Here is an 18,296-nt window from a genome sequence, read left to right on the forward strand (position 1 = left end):
GAATCCCTGCAGACTCCGGGACCGGAGACAGAGAACAGTGGAAGGTGGAGCCAATAAGAGACTTGAAATTCCTATTCAAAAGAAAGGAACTTTGAATAATTTGACAATCTTTGATTAAGTTTTATAAGCCTTATTATGAAATTGTTCAAGGTTTTATTGTGGGGCACCCTGATCTGTCCACTCCTACTTATAGGAGGGGAAACCCTTTTACAACAAAAATTTGACCCTCAGGAAAATGTCTGGATTTATCTGGCCCGGGAAATTTTAAATAGAACGGACTTCTGCTTAGCGGGAGGGATCAATGCTCACCTGGTTTTTACCTCATGCTTAATCGCAGTACCAACCCCTTTAAAAATTTTACAAAATTATCCTATGCTGAAGAATGTAGAGAAGAAAAGTACATATCAGAATATATATAAGTGGGGGACTATTGTAAAAGAGAAGAATAGAGACATGTTTTCCGTACGGGTTCAGGCAACAGCTAATGCTTCTGAATGTTTCCTAATAGTTAATTGTACTAATAATTGCTTCAAATTGAACCAAGGTAGAAGAATCCTTTGTAACAAGACCAATCAAATATCCTATGTATACAATGTTCACCTGTCGTCTTATCTATCTTCAGACCTAAGGTGAATCAAATGATTTTACAAACGAAGAAAGCTGAGAATACTAGGTTTGTGTTGAAACAAATTGAGTGGAGCAATTATAATAAAAATAATTAAAAATGCTCCAGAGGGGGAAAATGTTAGGTTTGACCTAGAAACCACTACACATAGCCCAAGCAAAAGTCTCTGTTCTGTAACTAATGCTCAATTGCAATGATAAGGAGAAGACAGTCTTAGATAAAGGAGACTTGAAAACAAAAACAGAATTAGTGGAGTAGGGCAAAGAGCTGATTTAAATATTAAGATTCACACCCCTAGGTGGGGAGAAAGTATGCTAATGAAACATACACGTATGGAAATGAGATACATAGCTAAAACACAGGTATAGAGACATGCTCAGTAAAGAACTCCTTGCGTCACTCCCTTATAACCAATTAGCAAAGAAGAATGCTTATGAAGGTCCAATACTCCTGTATAAAAGATGCTCATAATTAAGAATCTGTGTGCTTGTTACGTGAAATTATTCCGCTTGCACCTTGTATTGCTAGCAATAAATCTTTATACTTTCACCCCTGGTATCTTTATTGGCTTTTGCATACCGGGCACGATCCCAGACTTGAGCTGGGGCTCAACAAAAGTACTAGTTAGTAGATGGCAACTTGGGCAGCAGTGACCACAAGGTGATCGAGTTCAGGATCCTGGGGAAAGGAAGGAAGGAGAGCAGCAGAGTAAGGACCCTGGACTTCAGAAAAGCAGATTTTGACTCCCTCAGGGAACTCATTGGCAGGATCCGCCGGGAGTAGGGTTACCATACATCTGGGTGTTCCCAGACATGTCTTTTTGGACCCTCCAATCTCTAGTCAGGCAGTTTTTTATCATCTGAACCAGTGTCCAGGAGTTTGCTCTGCTATGCTGGCCGGAGCAGGGGGAGTGCGATTGGAGGCAGTGGGCATATGTGCGTCTGTGCGCGCACATGCACGTTGCCATCATGCATCCAGGCAGGGTGGTGGGAACAGCTTCAGCAGCTTGATGCAGGTAAGTCTGAGGGAGACCAGGGGTTGGAGAGCTAGGGTTTGGGGACTGCCCAGGAGGCTGTGGGGGTGGGTGTGTGGCAGGGGTGTGTGGAGGGGATGGGTATGCAAGGGACACTAGGAGAAACTGCCTGGGTGCTGGGGCTGTGGCAGGGCAGGCCCCTTCCCTCTCCAGTGTGGGAAAGGGGATGGGGGGCCCTTTGAGGGCAGCAAGGAGCTCTGTGGCTGGACTGGGCACTTGGGCCAGACCAGCTAGAAGATGCTTCCCGGAGTGGGGTGTAGTCAGGCCACCTAGCACGGTGCAGGAGCCCTAGCCCAGGGTGGGGGGTGCCATAGGTATCCCCTCTTCCCTCTTACTCGCAATGGGGCTGGACTCACTCTGTTGCTGCCGGCACAAATTGGAGCCACCATGCTCTGGCTTGGTTGGGATGGGGGCAGCTGGGGGCCCCCTCTGACAGGGCTGGGGGGAGCATAGGGCTGCAGGTCAGGAGTGCAGGGCACCCGCATGGCTCAGGGGGAGCAAAGGGGGAGGCAGGGACTGTGGCTCCAGAGTGAGGGGCACCAGCAGAGCCAGGGATCTGTGAGGGTCAGCAGCAGGAACTGGGGGGCTGCAGGGTGGAACTGAGGGGTACCAGCATAGCCTGGGGGGTGAGGGGCACCCGAAAGGCCAGGGGTCTGTGGGTCAGGAGTGAGCAGCAGGAGCAGGGATGGGGGGCTGCAGTTTGAGAGTGAGGGACAGTAGCAGGGCCAGGGGGTTGCGGGTGGGAAGTGAGGTGTGTCCCTTCCCTCCCTACCCCGATAGGCACCCTAATTTTTGAAACTGGAAATGTGGTAACCCTACCTGGGAGGCCAGTCTGAAGGGAAGAGGAGTCCAGGAGAGCTGGCTGTACTTTAAAGAAGCTTTACTGGGAGTGCAGGAACAAACCATCCCGATGCACAGATAGACTAGCAAGTATGGCAGAAGACCAGCTTGGCTTGGCAGGGAACTCTTCAGTAAACTAAATCACAAAAAGGAAGCTTATAAGAAGTGGAAACTTGGACAAGCTATTAGGGAGGAGTATAAAAGTATTGCTCAGGCATGCAGAAATGTAATCAGGAAGGTCAAAGCACAACTGGAGTTGCAGCTAGCAAGGGACATGAAGGGTAACAAGGGTTTCTACAAGTATGTCAGTAGCAAGAGGAGGATCAGGGGAAGTGTGGGTTCCTTACTGAATTTGGGAGGCAAACTAGTGAGAGAGGATGCATAAAAGACTGAAGTACTCAGTGCCTTTTTCACCTCAGTCTTCAAGGCAAGGTGAGCTCCCAGACTACTGCATTGGGCAGCACAGTTTGGGGAGGAGGTGAGCAGCCAACAGTGGCAAACGAACAGGTTAGGGACTGTAAAGGAACTCCATCCCAGCGTCCTGCCTTAGGCTTTTTTTTTTCCTCTTTGTCTCAGTCTTCTCACCTGTCCGTCAATCTGGTTGCCCGGGGTTATGGCGTATGTGATCTCAGGTAGGAGGATGGAGACCTAGCCTCTATTGTTTTGAGCTCTGGCCTCATGACCTGGGGGCAGGGGCTTGAGTCCCCATCAAGGTGTGTTGCTTTTCAAATTGGTTGGTCAGCATCAAACAACACGTGCCCCTGATTGGGTCTAGAAGGCAAGGTCAGGAGAGCTATTTAAGGGAGAGGCTCTCCAGGTCCCATATTGGGGCCTGTACACAGCAACTCGAACCTCTGCAACTCTTACTCTCTTCTAGGATCCTGAAGCGAGTAAATTACAAGAAGTGTAACTAGAAAGGTAGTTTACAGTAATTTAGAAGTGTATTAAATGGCTATCAGGCCAGTTCTGTTTGCTCAGGGTATTCTTTTGATACTTCTCCAACTTGTACCCCTCCCCAAGCCTATCCTCTCTACCCAATAAAGATATCTGCTATAACAAGCTTGAGAAGGATTGGGCGCGCCTTTTATTCCCTTGGCTCAGCTGGCCTGTGTAGCCTGTGGGGCACAGGGTGCGAGGAACAACCAGACCTCAGGTGGTGGTGGCGAGTGCTCCAGGAAGCGGGGTGGCCAGTCATAGGTCACCCCAGAGGACACAGAGCTTGGTAGGTAACCAGGCACAGTGAGGCGGGTGGCTCAGTGCAGGAGCGTGCCCTACTGGCCTGCCACAGGGACCATTTAGAAAAGCTGGACATACAAGTCCATGGGGCCAGATGGGATACACCCAAGGGTGCTGAGGGAGTTGGCTGATGTAACCACAGAGCCGCTGGCCATCATCTTTGAAAACTTGTGGCAATCAGGAGAGGTCGCACAGGATTGGAAAAGGGCAAACATAGTGCCCATATTTAAGAAAGGGAAAAAGGAGGATCCAGGGAACTACAGACCAGTCAACCTCACCTCAGTCCCTGGAAGAATCATGGTGCAGGTCCTCAAGGAATCCATTTCTAAGCACTTGGAGAAGGTGATTAGGAACAGTCAGCATGGATTCACCATGCCTGGCCAATCTGACTGCCTTCTATGATGAAATAACTGGTTCTGTGGATATAGGAAGACTAGTGAATGTGGTATACCTTGACTTTAGCAAGGTTTTTGATACGGTCTCCCACAACATTCTCGCAGGCAAGCTAAGAAAGTATGGGTTGGAAAAATGGACTGTAAGGTGGATAGAAAACAGGCTGGATCACCAGACTCAGAGGGCAGTCATCACTGGGTCATTGTCTAGTTGACAGCTGGTATCAAATAGAGTGCCCAGGGGTCGGTTCTGGAGCCAGTTTTGTTCAATGTCTTCATCAACAACCTGGGAGATGGCATAGAGTGCAGCACCCTCAGCAAGTCTGCAGATGACAAAGCTGGGGGGAGCAGTAGATATACTGGAGGGTTGGGTTAGGATTCAGAGAGACCTCTACAAATTGGAGGACTGGACCAAAAGAAATCTGATGAGGTTCAATAAGGAGAAGTACAAAGTCCTGCACTTAGGACAGAAGAATCCCATGCACTGGTACAGACTGGGGGCTGACTGGCTGGGCAGCAGCTCTGCAGAGAAGGACCTGAGGGTTGAAGTGGACAAGAAGTTGAACATGAGCCAACAGCATGCTCTTGTTACCAAGAAGGCTAACAGCATGCTGGCCTGCATTGGTAGGAGTGTTGCCAGCAGATCGAAGAAAGTAATTCTTCCCCTCTATTGAAATTGGTGAAGGCACATCTGGAGTACTGTGTCCAGTTTTGGGCCCCCTGCTATAGAAAGGATGTGGACAAGTTGAAGAGAGTCCAGCAGAAGGCAACAAAAATGGTTAGGAGGCTGGGGTGCATGACTTCTGAGAGAGTTCGAGGGAACTGGGCTTATTTAGTCTGAAGAAGAGAAGACTGAGTGGGGATTTGCTATCAGCCTTCAATTATCTGAAGGGTGCCCTGCCACACTTCCTCCACAGCTCCAGCATCAGCTCCATGCTAGTGGTGACTGCACGTGCACCTCAGGGTGGGCTGTGCTGCCTTGCTGTCTGCCCCGAGCTGCGCGTGCAGTTGCTGCCAGCATGGAGCTGATGCTGGAGCTATGGAGCCCAGCACTTGTTTGCAGCCTGCCCGCTGCTTGCTGCAGCTGCCCAGAGCCCAGGCTGGCTATAAACAGCTGCGCCAGGCTCCAGAGCCCAGTCACCAGCTCCGTGCCAGAAGCAGGGGAGAGACTGGGGCCTCAGGCCCCTCCCCCATCACCTGCTCCGAGGCGTGCATGCGTGTGCTGGTACAGAGCTGATGCCTGGGCTCCAGAGCCCGGTACAACTGTTTGCAGCCTCCCAGCTGCAGCCAAACCTGGCTCTCTGTAGCTGCTGCCAATCATGGAGCCCAGGCTGCTCCCAGCAGGGCTTGCAGCTTCCCTACTGCCAGCAGCCCGAGCAATATCGCTGGCAGCAGCTATTCAGAGCCGCGGCTGGCCATGGTGTGCAGAGCAAAATGGCCTCACGTGCCATGCTTGGCACGCGTGCTGGGGGTTGCCGACCCCTGCTCTACTATTCTCCCACCCCCACACCAAGCAGAATATATACAGCATCAGTTCATACGGATAGTTAAATAATTTATTGGTAAATGTCAACACCAGAATTAGAAGTGTCAGTACAAAAATAAAATCTAGCTTTACATTGTATTCTATTATACAAATATTTATTCACATTAGCTGTAGTAGTGAGATACAAAGTTAAATCAAGCCAGCACGCAGTTCGTGCACATCCAGGAAAAGCAGAGCCATGGATTCCAGCTCTAGGAAACAACTTCAGTGAAGGTAGCCTCTTGCAAGGCTTTTTGTTCCAATTAAGACCTTAATCAGGCCCTCTTGATAGGGTGCATCTCACCTGCAGTGGTGAGTCAGTGGCACTTACACTTTCATATTTTTCTACCAGCCCTTTAATAATTTTTTTTTGGGGGGGGGGGGGGGGTTTTGGATCATGACATGATAGAACTGCAATGCACCAATACAACCTTATTTTATTTTAAGAGCCCAACACAACAGTTTCAGGCGTTTAACAGGCTGATGAAGGGCTACTCTCTCCTAGGCATGAATTGTTCTATCCATCACCAGTGTCTTGCTTTAAAAAAAATAAACAACAGCTACATAGGGGAAGGCAGTGGGACTTTAGGAGCCTTTGCAAACAAAGTCTGAGTCAGCAAGAAGCTGACAGTTGAGGCTGCCCAGATCATCACATGCTGATATTATCTATTCACTTCTACAGTCCTCTATCTCTCCCACCAACAATTGTGTTTTTGTACAGGCTGAGGGCCAGATTATCAGTTAGTGAAAGTCAGCAGTCCCATTCCTTGCAAGGGAGCTATATCAGCTATAGAACCAACCCCAAGATTCTAGTACTTGCTCAAAATTCAATTTTAAGGGACATTAAAAAATTGAATCAGCAGATCTGATGGGAGAACAGAAAACTACAAAATCAAAATTACTCTCCCAGTAAGCTTGGATTGATTTAATCAAAAAGAAGGGCTAAGAAGGATTTCTCATGGTGGATCTCTACAGTTCAATGTTAGGTAAAGAATGTCCAACACTAAAAACTATAGAAAGCCATGCAAATGTTTGGCTATTACCTACAAAGTGAGCAGTCATACCCAAATGACTGCACAGTTGATATGACTGGTGAGTGTCTGATTATTCACCTTTACAAGGTCCCCGAAAACTTCACTGGACCTTGGCAAATTCAGATGAATGCCCATTGTACTCTACGTATGATTTAACACTCAAGCCATTTCAAATATGCATATTCAAACTCTTCAAGCTAAATAGACCAAAGAAGGTACTTAGCTTAAAAAAAGCAGGAAACCAGACACATTTTAGGTCTTCCACTTACTGAGTCATGCTGTTTTTTCTAGCTCTTTAAAAAATGGTTTTATTCAGGTCTAAACTATGGCATGCATTAACAGTCAAAACCATAATGAAATCCTTTGCTGCTGTCCTTTAGGCAAGTGAAAAACACACAGCAGGGAAAAAAGATGCCAAGAAGTTCTCTGAGGCTTATGACTAGAAAGCTCCTTTTTGGTGCCAATCACAGGCTCCCCACCAAATCTGCTCAATTTCAGACTGTTGATTCAACAAGAGATGAAGACAGTTAGCTCCACCTAGAGCCCTGGTCTGCCCTCTCTCAAGACCTTCTGCTCTTCAACATCACAACAATTATGCCTTTGCTGACTGGGCTTTCCAGTTGGTATATGATCCATGCAACTGTGGGATTTCACACAGCAAGAAGTGAAACACAAACCTGTGGAGCACAACAAATGCCCAGACCACCAGTTTCTAGTAACAGCCATAAGAAAAGGTTATAAGATATGACATCTACCCAACCTAAGCGTCATGGCAAGAAACACAAGACCTTTTATAGATAAATGAATTGGACACTTAGTAAAATCCATGGTAAGCCAAGCAAACAGCCAGGCATTTTGGACATGGGCTGCACCCTGCAACAATCTGAGATGAGCAGTGGGGAAGGGAAAAGATGTCCATCCAAAGATTAAACAGCTCTCTCTAACTCCTACTCTTATCTATTATAAGGAGTCTGTTGTGGTCAAGTTAGTCCACACTTGAGTATCCTTCTCCCACTCTACCTCCCCACAGGAGTGAACACAAGAGTAACAGTGGTAGATCTATATAGATTAGCTCACGTAAGATCTAGTTAGATGCTCCAGTGTTCAGTACAAGTTACTTGGTGTACAGTGCTAGAACAGCAGCTATATACAGTTTTAATACTGGGTAGCTAAAAATATATATATTCACATAAAGACTTTATCAAATTGCACAAGTTTTTACTTGATTAAAACTATTGTAGTTCAGACAGACTCTAGCTCTCATTAACTAACTCTTGAGAAACTGTTTCCTTTACTTGTCTCAAGTCAATCACTAACAGTTAAATCCCACCAGAATATTTACTTTCCTGTGACAAACGTATTCCTGTCCCCCTTTGTGGTGCTTTAATCCTAGATGACAATGGGTTCAAAGGGTTATTATAAAATGAAGTAGGAATTCAGTGCAAAAGGCAATCTGGTTTGGTAACAAAACAAGTACAGAAAAACACAAACATTTAAAAATGTTCCCTGGGGACTGGATGTTCTGCTCAAGGATACCTCTGACAGATGCCATCAGGGGGATCAATATGTAAATAAGGATCACACTCAGCACCATGAAAAACTGTGGCAAAGTCAGAGCTGACTACAGTTTAAAGTAATCCTTGGCATTAATCCTTAGTTTCTACGGGACTGTGGATAAACAAGCCTGCCAGAAAGGACAAACACTCTTAATGCACACAGCATATTCTGTCAACAGAGAAGAGACCAAAAAGAGATTAAAATAATCTAGAAAAGAGAAATGTAGAAGAGAGGTCACATTTCCTAGCAGTAGCTCAGGCAATGCTTTGAATATATTTCTATGAGGAAAGGCAAATCACCTGGGAATTTTCTGGCTCACCAAGCAGGCATCCAACCTACCATGAGATTTCAGAGACTTCAAGACCAGATATTTAGAATAGAGTATAGGCAGGGTTTGTACATTCTGCAATAATCACAGGCAAGTAGCCAGCTGGGACACATGACTGACACTTGCATATGATTTAATGGCAATTCTGCAGACAGCTGGGGAAGCTGTGTGTAAAGTTCTAAATGTACAGGCCTTGAAGCTTTACAAAATATACTTTTACAAATTCTATGAATGTAAACATTTAAGAACCCAAGTACTTGGACAGAGAACTAACAGCTCAGTAAAAAACAGGCTCCCTCTCCCCCACAAAGGGCTGCAGATCTAGAAGAATATATACAGACACCAGGAATTTCCAACTACTGATTGCTGGGGCAACTTCTATTCAGCCACCTCTTGTGCCTTTAACAGCAGATACATAAAGGCTGTTATACAGAGAAATTTAAGTAGTGCCCCTTTATCCAGATGAGCCCCTTGCACCACTGTTCACATTCACAGCTATTCAGCCATAGGTATCCACAATGATTTCTCATGTTGCTGTTTTGCTGCTAAAAACAACATCTAATAGTTGAAAAAAGGGGGGCAGAGAAAAGTTAGTAGCCTTATCATAAAAAGCTTTTTCACATTTTTTTTTTAAAAGATGGAGTGTTTTTAAGGTTTGTTACAATACGTAGAAAGTGCTTGCTGGACTTTGAAAATGCCACATTATTTAGCTGCAAATATTTTAACTGCAGAACCACTCTGTCACATTTTGGCTACTCTCCATTACTGCAGTTCGGTGCTTTCAGGAGTTGTAATGAAGTCTAACAAGTGCACCCTCCTTCCCCACCTCTCCAAAAAACGGAACATGGCACTTGGCATTACCAAAATGTAACAAAATAAAGTTAACAGGTTGATTTCTATATCAATCCAATCAAACAGACTGGAGACTGACAAAACAGCATATTCCGGTTTGAAGATATCTAAACTTTGCAGTAGTATCAGCGGAAGTGCCTTCCTTGTTTCCTCAGGAAGCGTGTATGTAGCAGTGCCATGAGACAATCAAACTGAGTTTTTGCTGTGCTGGTTTGCATGAAGTACGAAAGCAACAAAGTTTAAACAAGTTCCTCAATGCAACATTTGTTTGCAGCACACAGCTTTTCAGATTGGAGTCAGCAAGGTCTAGCTTCTCTTTCCAAACTGGAAGCAGGAACAAACCTTCCTAGTGACTGAAGTAGCCAGAGAAAAAGCAAACGTGTCCTGGATACAGCTAGAATCACACCTCCCTGTTATCTCCTGGTCAGAGACCAAGAAGTTGCAATATTCATCAACTATCTCTGCCATGTAACCAAGATTCTCTTCTTCCTATTTGTTCTTTGATCTCTTGTGGAATGCTACAGAGTTGCTAAAATCCGTAAAAATGAAACCACCACCACACAGAATGTCTGCCCCACACCTAAAATGAGGGCCTCAAAGGGGATCATTTTTTTTCCTGCAGCTCTGTAAACTCCAGCAATAGCAGCACCTGGTTTGGAAGAAAGAAAAGGTATTAATATGCTAGACAAATCTGGAATAGAAACATAGCTGTACTATGGGCATGGGCCTAAAGGGCCAAGCTTGCAATCTGATTATTTATGATTAGAGATCTATGCCACTGCCCATGCAGTGATTCATACCCTCCCCCCCACAACCTCTAAGTAAACTGCATATAATTGTGCTTATAAAAAGTAGCATAAAAAACACTGCCTTGGCTATGTCATTCTTTCAGTTATTGATATTTAAATAAAACATTTCAAGTACATTTTAAAACTCAGTTGGCTAGAACTGAATCTTCCTGATATCTTTTTGCTCTTCAACTGTTCACTTCATCAATGCCTAGAACAGCAGACTGCACTTAGTGAGACATGCCAGTGTTCTTTCAAGGATGGATTTGTACTGCTGGTTAAGACTAGAGTTGTGAAGAGCAGTTCATGTGTAGAAAAATATAGTACAAATGCTCCAGCTTTATGGCTGGAGAGCCACCAAGTTGCCTCAAAGGTGCTCTCACCAGCCAGGGGGGAACCTCTCTGGCAGGCTCTATGATCCACAGCTCGTCCCCTTGTTTCCAGGATGGCAGCGCCAGCTTTTGCTGCTGCAAGAACAGAGGCTCTTCCTAGGGCTCTTGCAGGAGCTCTGACAGTGGGAAGAGGAGCTCTTTCTGAGGTTCCTATGAGGTTGGGCCTTCCTATTGCTGCCTGCCTCACAGAAATGGAACCTTTCTGGTGTTCCTGCAACAGTGGTAGCTCTTCCCTTGGCCTCCCACAGCAGTGGTGGCAGGGAGCCAGCTGCTCTCCCTTGTGTTTTCCCCCTAGTTGATTCAACTGTAAAAAGGCATTTGGACATTCAGGCTAGGGAGACAGAGGTGGCTGGATACAATGCTAGTCATGTCACCCTCCTGGTATGCCACTGACTAGAAACTACAAAGCCTTAGTCACGCTAGCCCGATAGGCTGTTAGGCTTGGGCGAGGCTTTAACTTGTCAGACCAGCATATAGAATCTTCAGGAGGGAAGCACTACAGCCCATATAATGTGTGCCAGAGTGACAATGACCACAGTACAAAAAATAATTATGATAAAATTCCTCTCTACAGACATTTGCTAAGGTCTTGCTGAACTGTCTACTGTTTGCAACTTGTTCAGATAAACTCTACTTACTCAATAAATCAGACACCTGCATATCAGGAACTTACATACCTAACCAAGACCCCTTTTACTGTATTAGGTCTACTTTCATAGTTTCACAGTTGGTAGGGTCGGAAGGGACCTAAGCAGATCGTCAAGTCCGAGCCCCTGCCATGGGCAGGAAAGGATGCTGGGGTCAAATGACCCCGGCTAGGTGACTGTCTAGCCTCCTTTTGAAGACCCCCAGGGTAGAGGCGAGCACTGCTTCCCTTGGAAGTTGGTTCCAACTCCTAGCTGCCCTGACAGTGAAGTAGTGCATCCTGATGTCCAGCCTGAATCTACTCTCAGTCAACTTATGGCACTTATGGTAACAGTTCCTTATTACCCTGGGTAGTGCTCGGGGGAACACGGACTATCCCATTGCCTGCTGGTCCCCCTTGGCAAGTTTACAGGCGGCCACCAGACCTCCTCTCAGCCTTCTTTTGTGGAGGCTGAACAGGTTCATGTCCCATAGCCCTTCCTCATAGGACCTGCCCTGCTGCCTCCTGACCATGCGAGTGGCCCTACTTTGGACCCTCTCGATGCTGTCCACATCCCTCCTGAAGTGCGGCGCCCAGAACTGAACGCAGTACTCCAACTGCAGCCTGACCAATGTTGCATAGAGGGGGAGGATCACCTTCTTGGACCTGATCGTGATGCATCTATGGATGCATGACAAGGTACGGTTAGCCTTCCTGACCATGTCCCCACATTGGTGGCCCATGTTCATCTCGGAATCAATAGTGACACCAAGATCCTTTTCTGCCTCTGTGCTGACAAGAAGGGAGTTCCCCAGCCTGTAGGTATGCTGCTGGTTCTTCCTCCCCAGTGTCATATTGACTGTAATAGTTTGAATGTTTGTAATAGTTGCCCATTAGCCAGTTTAGAAAAAGACAAGATTCATCTTTTTATCTAGGCCATTGTTTTGGCCTACGTGCGGAAGGTTCGGGCTTTGCTCAAAGTCTTAACTCCTGAATTTTATCTTTAGAGGCCTTTAACAAAGTTAACCTAAAAACAACCCTCAAGCAAACATCCCGAGAGACCAAACCCTAGGGGCCTTTGGAAAGATTGGAAAGAAAGGTCACTGCAGTGGTGTGGAAATTCCCCAAAGTAATTAAAACGGTCAAGAAAAGAAACTGAACCCAGCAGAAATCTGTTAAGAAAGATCCGAGCCCAAATTTGGGAGTAGTGACAGGTTTGGGTAGGAGGGGCCCAAGACAGCAACTCACTCAATAAAAACTGTAACCTACTGTCCCAATTTGGAGGCAACCTCACTTGCAGAACAACGAAGGAAGAATCGCAAGTGTAGGCCGGATCAGACTGATCACCTGAACCACCCTCTCCGTGAACACGAATCTCTTCGTTCACGCTGAAGCCGCGGAGCACCCAAAATGGACTGAAGGAAAGGGACTTAGTCCTATCAGTATTGAGGCCAGCCCATTGAACCGTATTGCTGAGGCGAGCCCATTGAACTGTACTACTGAGGCCAACCCATTAAATTGTACTACTGAGGAATGAAAGCATATCTAGGTGTTTGGCTTCTCAGAATTCTAGGATTGTAAGTATATTATGAAAAATAATAGTATTGATTCCAAGTTAACTTTGAGTTGTAATTGTAGTTGTTTTTGTAATACTAATTCTTATAGCATTGTTTGGGAAGGAAGTGCATTTGGAGCATTGTTTCTGATATACGTAGTTATTGTGTTCTTAATGTTTGTGGTATTTCTTAAAGCTAAGCAGTGTTATATGCGTAGCAAAGAATTTTAAAATAAAATTGTGTTGTATAAATTAAGCGTGCAATCATTGTGAAATCGTGCAATCAACTAGATACTCCCCCAACCAGTGCATCAAACTAATCAGTAAGTTGTGTGGGATTTTCTCTATTCCATAACCCACTAGAGACACCCAGGTGCAACACCTTGCACTTGTTCGTATTGAAACCCATCCTATTCTCATCTGCCCATGTCTGTAACCTGTCCAGGTCTAGTTGTAGCCTGTCCCTCTCTTCTAGCATGCTCACTTCTCCCAACATCTTAGTGTCATCTGTGAACTTGAACAAGGTGCTTTTCACCCCCTCGTCCAAATCGCTGATGAAGATATTGAACGGTGCAGGCCCTAGGACCCAGTCCTGGGGAACTCCACTGCCCACATCTCTCCAGGTTGAAATTGACCTATCCACCACCCAGAACTGGACAACTATTTTAATTGTGGTTCAACTTTGAAAATGGATAAGTGGTATACTTTGGTTCCACAGTAAAAACACAGTTAGTTTTGAAATCTGCAACGGTTGGCACTAAAGACAAAGTATTTAAGAACTGTAGGAAAAGGATTAATATTTTCAAGCTCTTGGGACTGAGACATTATTCTGCGGCCTAAGCCCATTTTTCCATCATGAGGAATGTTTCAATTTAGCAAACTTCTGAAACGACCACTAATGAAGACACCCTGGCCAGTCAAACTAATATTTTTGAAGGTCTAACATACTTGTTAAGATGCCAGCAGTAATTGGTCCCACGATGCCCATCAACAGGATGCTTACAGACATAAACCTACCATATTTGTGATGTCTGAGGGTGAAGAGTGCAAGTAATCCTGCAGGTACATGGAAAGAGAGAGAGGACACCAGTGCCCACAGGAATACACCATACCACATTTCTGCAAGGGAAGAAGACAGTGGGTTGAGACTCAGATAAGGCTTTTCATTCCCACTCTTAATATGACAGCTGTTATAGGCTCCCATCAGAAACACTGCTCTGATTGTTCTGAATACAGGCAGTCCTCAGCTTACAACATTTCGCACTTACAGTGTTTATAAATTGACACCATTTCAACCTTATAACGTCAGTTTTGACTTTACAACACTTGATCTGATGTGGCGCCATGCCAGCAAACCAGTTCACTGCGTTGCTCATCTCCCTGGAGAATGTCTGTCCAAACTTCCTTGGACACTTGCTTTAAGAAAGCAGACAAGACTGCAGAAAAACCTACAGCCAAGACTCCTGAGAAGACTCCAGCCAAGAACCCTTCAAAAAGTCCAATCAAGTCACCTCAAAGAAGTCTTTCCAAATCAGTATAATTGCTATTTACAATATAAATACATTAATGTAGCTATATTACTCATCTATAGTTGACCGAGTATAAAATTCTGGGGTATTTTTGGTGAAAATAGGTATCAGGCCTTGGTTCAGGAACCAATCCCCCATTTATAACATTGTTTCTTATGAGAAAATTGGTTCCGAGTTACAACGTTTCGACTTAAGATAAAGTTTTCAGGAACCAATTGTGTTGTAAGTCCGAGGACTGCCTGTACTGCAAAACTACATACTGAGACAAGGTTCTCATCATTAAGAGTGTAAAGACAAGCCCCAATTCAGTCAAAGGGGAAGAAAAGCAATGATACAAAAGTACAGGCCTAGTACTTGAAAAAGCATTAGGGGTGCACTGATAAAGATTTTCTTGGTCAATACCAATAGCCAATTTATTAACTAGGCATACCAGCCAATACCAAGCTGATAGCCAATTTACAGAAATGCAGCTGGGCAGCTTGGAGAACAGCATCCTGCTGGTAAGTCTGTGAAGAGGGAAGGGCAAGGCAGATCGAGGCCCCCCCCCTCAGTAGCCCCATGTTGCAGGGCAGGTAGGGGATGCACGACCAGCGCAGGGCTCCAGAGGGAAAGGCAGGAGAACGAAGTGCTCAGAGCAGGGGTGGTGCAAGGGGGGGGCAGAAATTCCTTGTAGCACCCCTGTAGCTGCCCCTCCCAGCGCTGCTGCCACTTGCCCCACACAGCTGAGCCCACCCCACTCCCCCCTCCCTGCAGGAGGATAGGGATGGGCAAAATATGAGCAATGGCCAGATCCAGTCCACCAGGCAATTCCATCCAGCCTGCAGGGCCCCTCCATAAGCCGATAGACTTGTCACAGGGCCTGGTGCTCACTGCAGCTCCATGCAGGAGGTACAGCTCTGGTAGCTAGGGAAACACCCCTTATCTCAGCCCTAAGCCACAGAGCGCTAGAGATAAGAAGCTTCTGCCTGGCAGAGCTTTTGCTTGCCTACCCCTTCCCAGAGGGGAAATTCAGGTAAGGGCCCTATTGAGCCAGGGCCAGGAGCGTGGGGAGCCACATGTTATGGGGCTGGCCCCACACACTACAAGAGTACCAGAGCTGCACGCTATGAGGCTGTGGGGGCACTGGACCTGCACACTGCTACCACATGAGGCAGGGGTCTCAGGTGTGAGTGAAGAAGCTGCACACTATGGGGCTGGCCCCAAAAGCTGCCATTGTGTGTGGCTGGGGTCTTGGCCAGGACTTGTGTCATGGGGCTGGGCAGGGCTGGCCCCGCACACTGCTACCATGTGGGGACTTGGGCAGGAGCTGCATGTTATGCTGTGGCCATGTGAGGCCAGGGACTCAAGTGGGAGTGCAGGAGCTGCGTGCTATGGAGCCCGGTGGAGCTGGCCCTGCTCTCTGCCACATGCAGCTCCAGGGACTCGCATGCTCTGGGGACTCCAAGGATCATCCCTCCTCCCCCTGCAACAAAAACACCCCCCCCACACCCCATTTTGAGCTATTATGCAATTGCCTCTAGATACAGTACGCCAGTATTTTTCAATCTTTTTTAGCTTAAGTGACCCTGACGGCTCGATGCCAAGCAGGGGGAGGTTATGGGGAGGAAGGAGAAGTGCACAGCTGAACACTGAGGCAGGGGGGATTTGCGCAAGGCTGAACACTGAGTGGGGGTGGAGTGGGCAGCAGCACACCACCGGATGCCAAGTGGAGGGGGTAGCACATGGCCGGACCCCGAATGAGGAGGCTGGGACGGAGCGCTGCCATCTCACAGGAGCAGGGCCAGGGTAAGGCGGGGAAGCTCATCAGGCTGGTGTGTGGCAATGGTGGCCGTTGTGTGCAAGCTTCCCTGCCCCGCAGAGGAGTGCCACTGCCCTTGCCCCGCCCCAGCTCCTAAGAGGCAGCAGCACTCAGTCCCTGCCTATATGTACCCCCTAGGACTGGTCCAAGTACCCCTAGCAGTATGCACTACCCCTAGCACAACCCCTGCACTGTGCAAACACACGTAAACCAGGACAAATTTTTTTTTGGAATAAAATAAAAATGCTATAGTAGATGTTTGTTTTTTCAGTATATACATTTTTTTCTTGTTCCAAGATGGCAACTCCTTCCCCTCCAAAAAGGAGTACTTCTGGGACAAGGGGAAGGACTTTAGGTAGAAAAGGTCAGGGGTTAGGGACAGCTGCTCCCAAGATGGCAACTAGGGGCAGGGCACCTATCAAGGGGTGCAGCTACCTTTGCAGCTCTTGACAGCTCACCAAAACTTGTTAAGCCACCCTCCAGCCAAAATAATTGCCCACTCCTGAGTTGGAATAGCCATGCCTAGCATCTATATGGGTATTTCCCATACTTCTGGGTTTGCTGGTTACCAGATGGGGCTGGAAAATAATTTTTCCCCTCCACTTGCTACGCATGTCAGGAGGCAGGGATTTTGCCTTTCCCAGAAGTACTGGTTGCTGCTGCAACCAAGGCTAGGGATTTTGGCTGGGGTGTGTGTATGCTGACACTTTAACCCAGAGGTTCCTGGATAGCGTCTTACCCCCTGTTCAGGATCAGACCAATTGCCATATTTGGTATCAGGAAAGAAATTGACCTCTTGAGACTGTGGGGGGTTTTGCCTTTCTCTGTGAGGGGATGGCCTTTCTTCCTTGGCTCTCTAGAGCATATTTTAACAACCCTTGACTGCTGTGGTCTCCCTGTCCTACCTGTGGCAGGTTATGGTGTTACGCCTTGTGGTTGTATCAGGGTGACTTTGTAGTGTTACTAGTTAGACAATGGATTTGTATATAATGGTTTGGATAGGGATGATCCTGCCTCTGGCAGGCGGCTGGAATAGATGACCACTGGAGGTCCCTTCCAGTCCTACTTTTCTATTCTATTATGAATGTTACATGTAAAAAAGCCATGTTAAAAAAAACATATTAAAGTTGCAAAGTCAAGCAATCAAAACGTTAAGAATTACCAGATTTTGGGTTGCATACGCAACTCTCAAATGCAAAGACAACTGGATACACTAAGGCTCCACAGGCAGCAGCACAAGACAAAGCATCGAAAAAAGGAAGTAATAAGCCAGTGATCCTCAGCCAGGGTGCCGCAAGATCCTTTTTAATGTTGCAGTGCAATATTAGTACTACTAGATGTGCAAACACCTGCATGCAATTCACAAGATAAGCCTAGAGAGTTCAAATAGTAATCCAGTGTCCATAACACACTGACCTGCCGCAAGTTCCCTGCAACAAAGGAACTGCTCTATTATTTTTCCATAGTCACGAAGCAAGTGAAAGCTAAGAGCTGCCATTTGGGCTCCTTGAGTCAAAAAAGACTGAGAACAGCTATGCTAACCAACAAGCTGTAACTGGAACCCTGAGTCTAAAGTGTGCAGGGACACAGCCCCCTGCTCCTGAGGCTACAGACTACTCTGAATCAGAGACTGAAGTCCAGAAGTGCTTTCAACAATTCTGGTTTGTGAAGTGACAAGAGAAAACGCCAGGGTGCGCCCACACAGGCTGATCCTGAGCATGCAGCACAGCTCCTCCAGGAAGGGCGAAGTCACATGTGACACCTAAGCCACACTAAAGGCATGTGAAATACTGACGTCCACACGATCAACTTCATTACCTCATACTAACTGCCCTCCGCGAGTCTCAAAGTTAAGCCGCTTCAGGAGAGGGCCGCGATACCTCGCTTGTGTTCAGTCCACCCCACTGAGATGAAAACGAACAATTTGCAATCCTCCAGCTCCCAGGCTGCGTGTCTCCCAGGTCCACCAGAGCCAGGACAGAGCTCAGCCCCCAGCCACACCCCTCCTAACCCCAGCCCTTCCCGCACGCTCGCTGGCCCCCGTCTGCTCCAGCTTGAGGGTCCCTACCACAGACCGAGGGCGGCTCAAGCCTGCCTGTGCTGGCTCCCACCCCGCGAGCTGCCGCCCGACGCCCCTCGGGGGCTGCGCTCCAGATGCTGCGGGCGGGGGGTGGGGCGGGCAGCAGC

General features: G+C 47.0%; 2 protein-coding genes across 3 annotated transcripts in view; one reads left to right on the forward strand and one right to left on the reverse strand.

The window, feature by feature from the left end:
- Nucleotides 1-6,036: 6,036 nt before the first annotated feature.
- Nucleotides 6,037-14,240, reverse strand: TMEM170A (transmembrane protein 170A). 2 transcript variants are annotated; one of them, XM_014518289.2, is made up of 2 exons: nt 13,800-14,240; nt 6,037-10,071 (listed from the first exon to the last, which is right to left on the reverse strand). In XM_014518289.2, the coding sequence occupies exons 1-2, from the start codon at nt 13,984-13,986 to the stop codon at nt 9,941-9,943; spliced, it is 318 nt and encodes a 105-aa protein (XP_014373775.2). In that variant the 5' UTR covers nt 13,987-14,240; the 3' UTR covers nt 6,037-9,940. The 2 variants fall into 2 exon arrangements, with proteins under 2 accessions (XP_014373775.2, XP_014373776.2); XM_014518290.2 differs by having other exon boundaries at nt 13,731-14,237.
- Nucleotides 14,241-14,869: 629 nt separating this feature from the next.
- The window catches only part of CFDP1 (craniofacial development protein 1), a 169,453-nt gene continuing 166,026 nt past the window's right edge, over nt 14,870-18,296 (forward strand). The window contains exon 1 of the mRNA XM_025199745.1: nt 14,870-14,883. Within this exon, the coding sequence (XP_025055530.1) occupies nt 14,870-14,883 (14 nt within the window). The remainder of the gene's footprint in view (nt 14,884-18,296) is intronic.

This window comes from Alligator sinensis, unplaced genomic scaffold (genome assembly GCF_000455745.1).
Source record: "Alligator sinensis unplaced genomic scaffold, ASM45574v1 scaffold203_1, whole genome shotgun sequence".
NCBI classification, from domain to species: Eukaryota; Metazoa; Chordata; order Crocodylia; family Alligatoridae; genus Alligator; species Alligator sinensis.

Coding starts and splice junctions, on each gene's coding strand:
- TMEM170A (XM_014518290.2), bottom strand. CDS start 13,986: ATGGGAGCCTATAACAGCTGTCATATTAAGAGTGGGAATGAAAAGCCT. Junction 10,072..13,730: donor TACTGCTGGCATCTTAACAA/GTATGTTAGACC, acceptor CTTCCAAACCAG/GTGCTGCTATTGCTGGAGTT.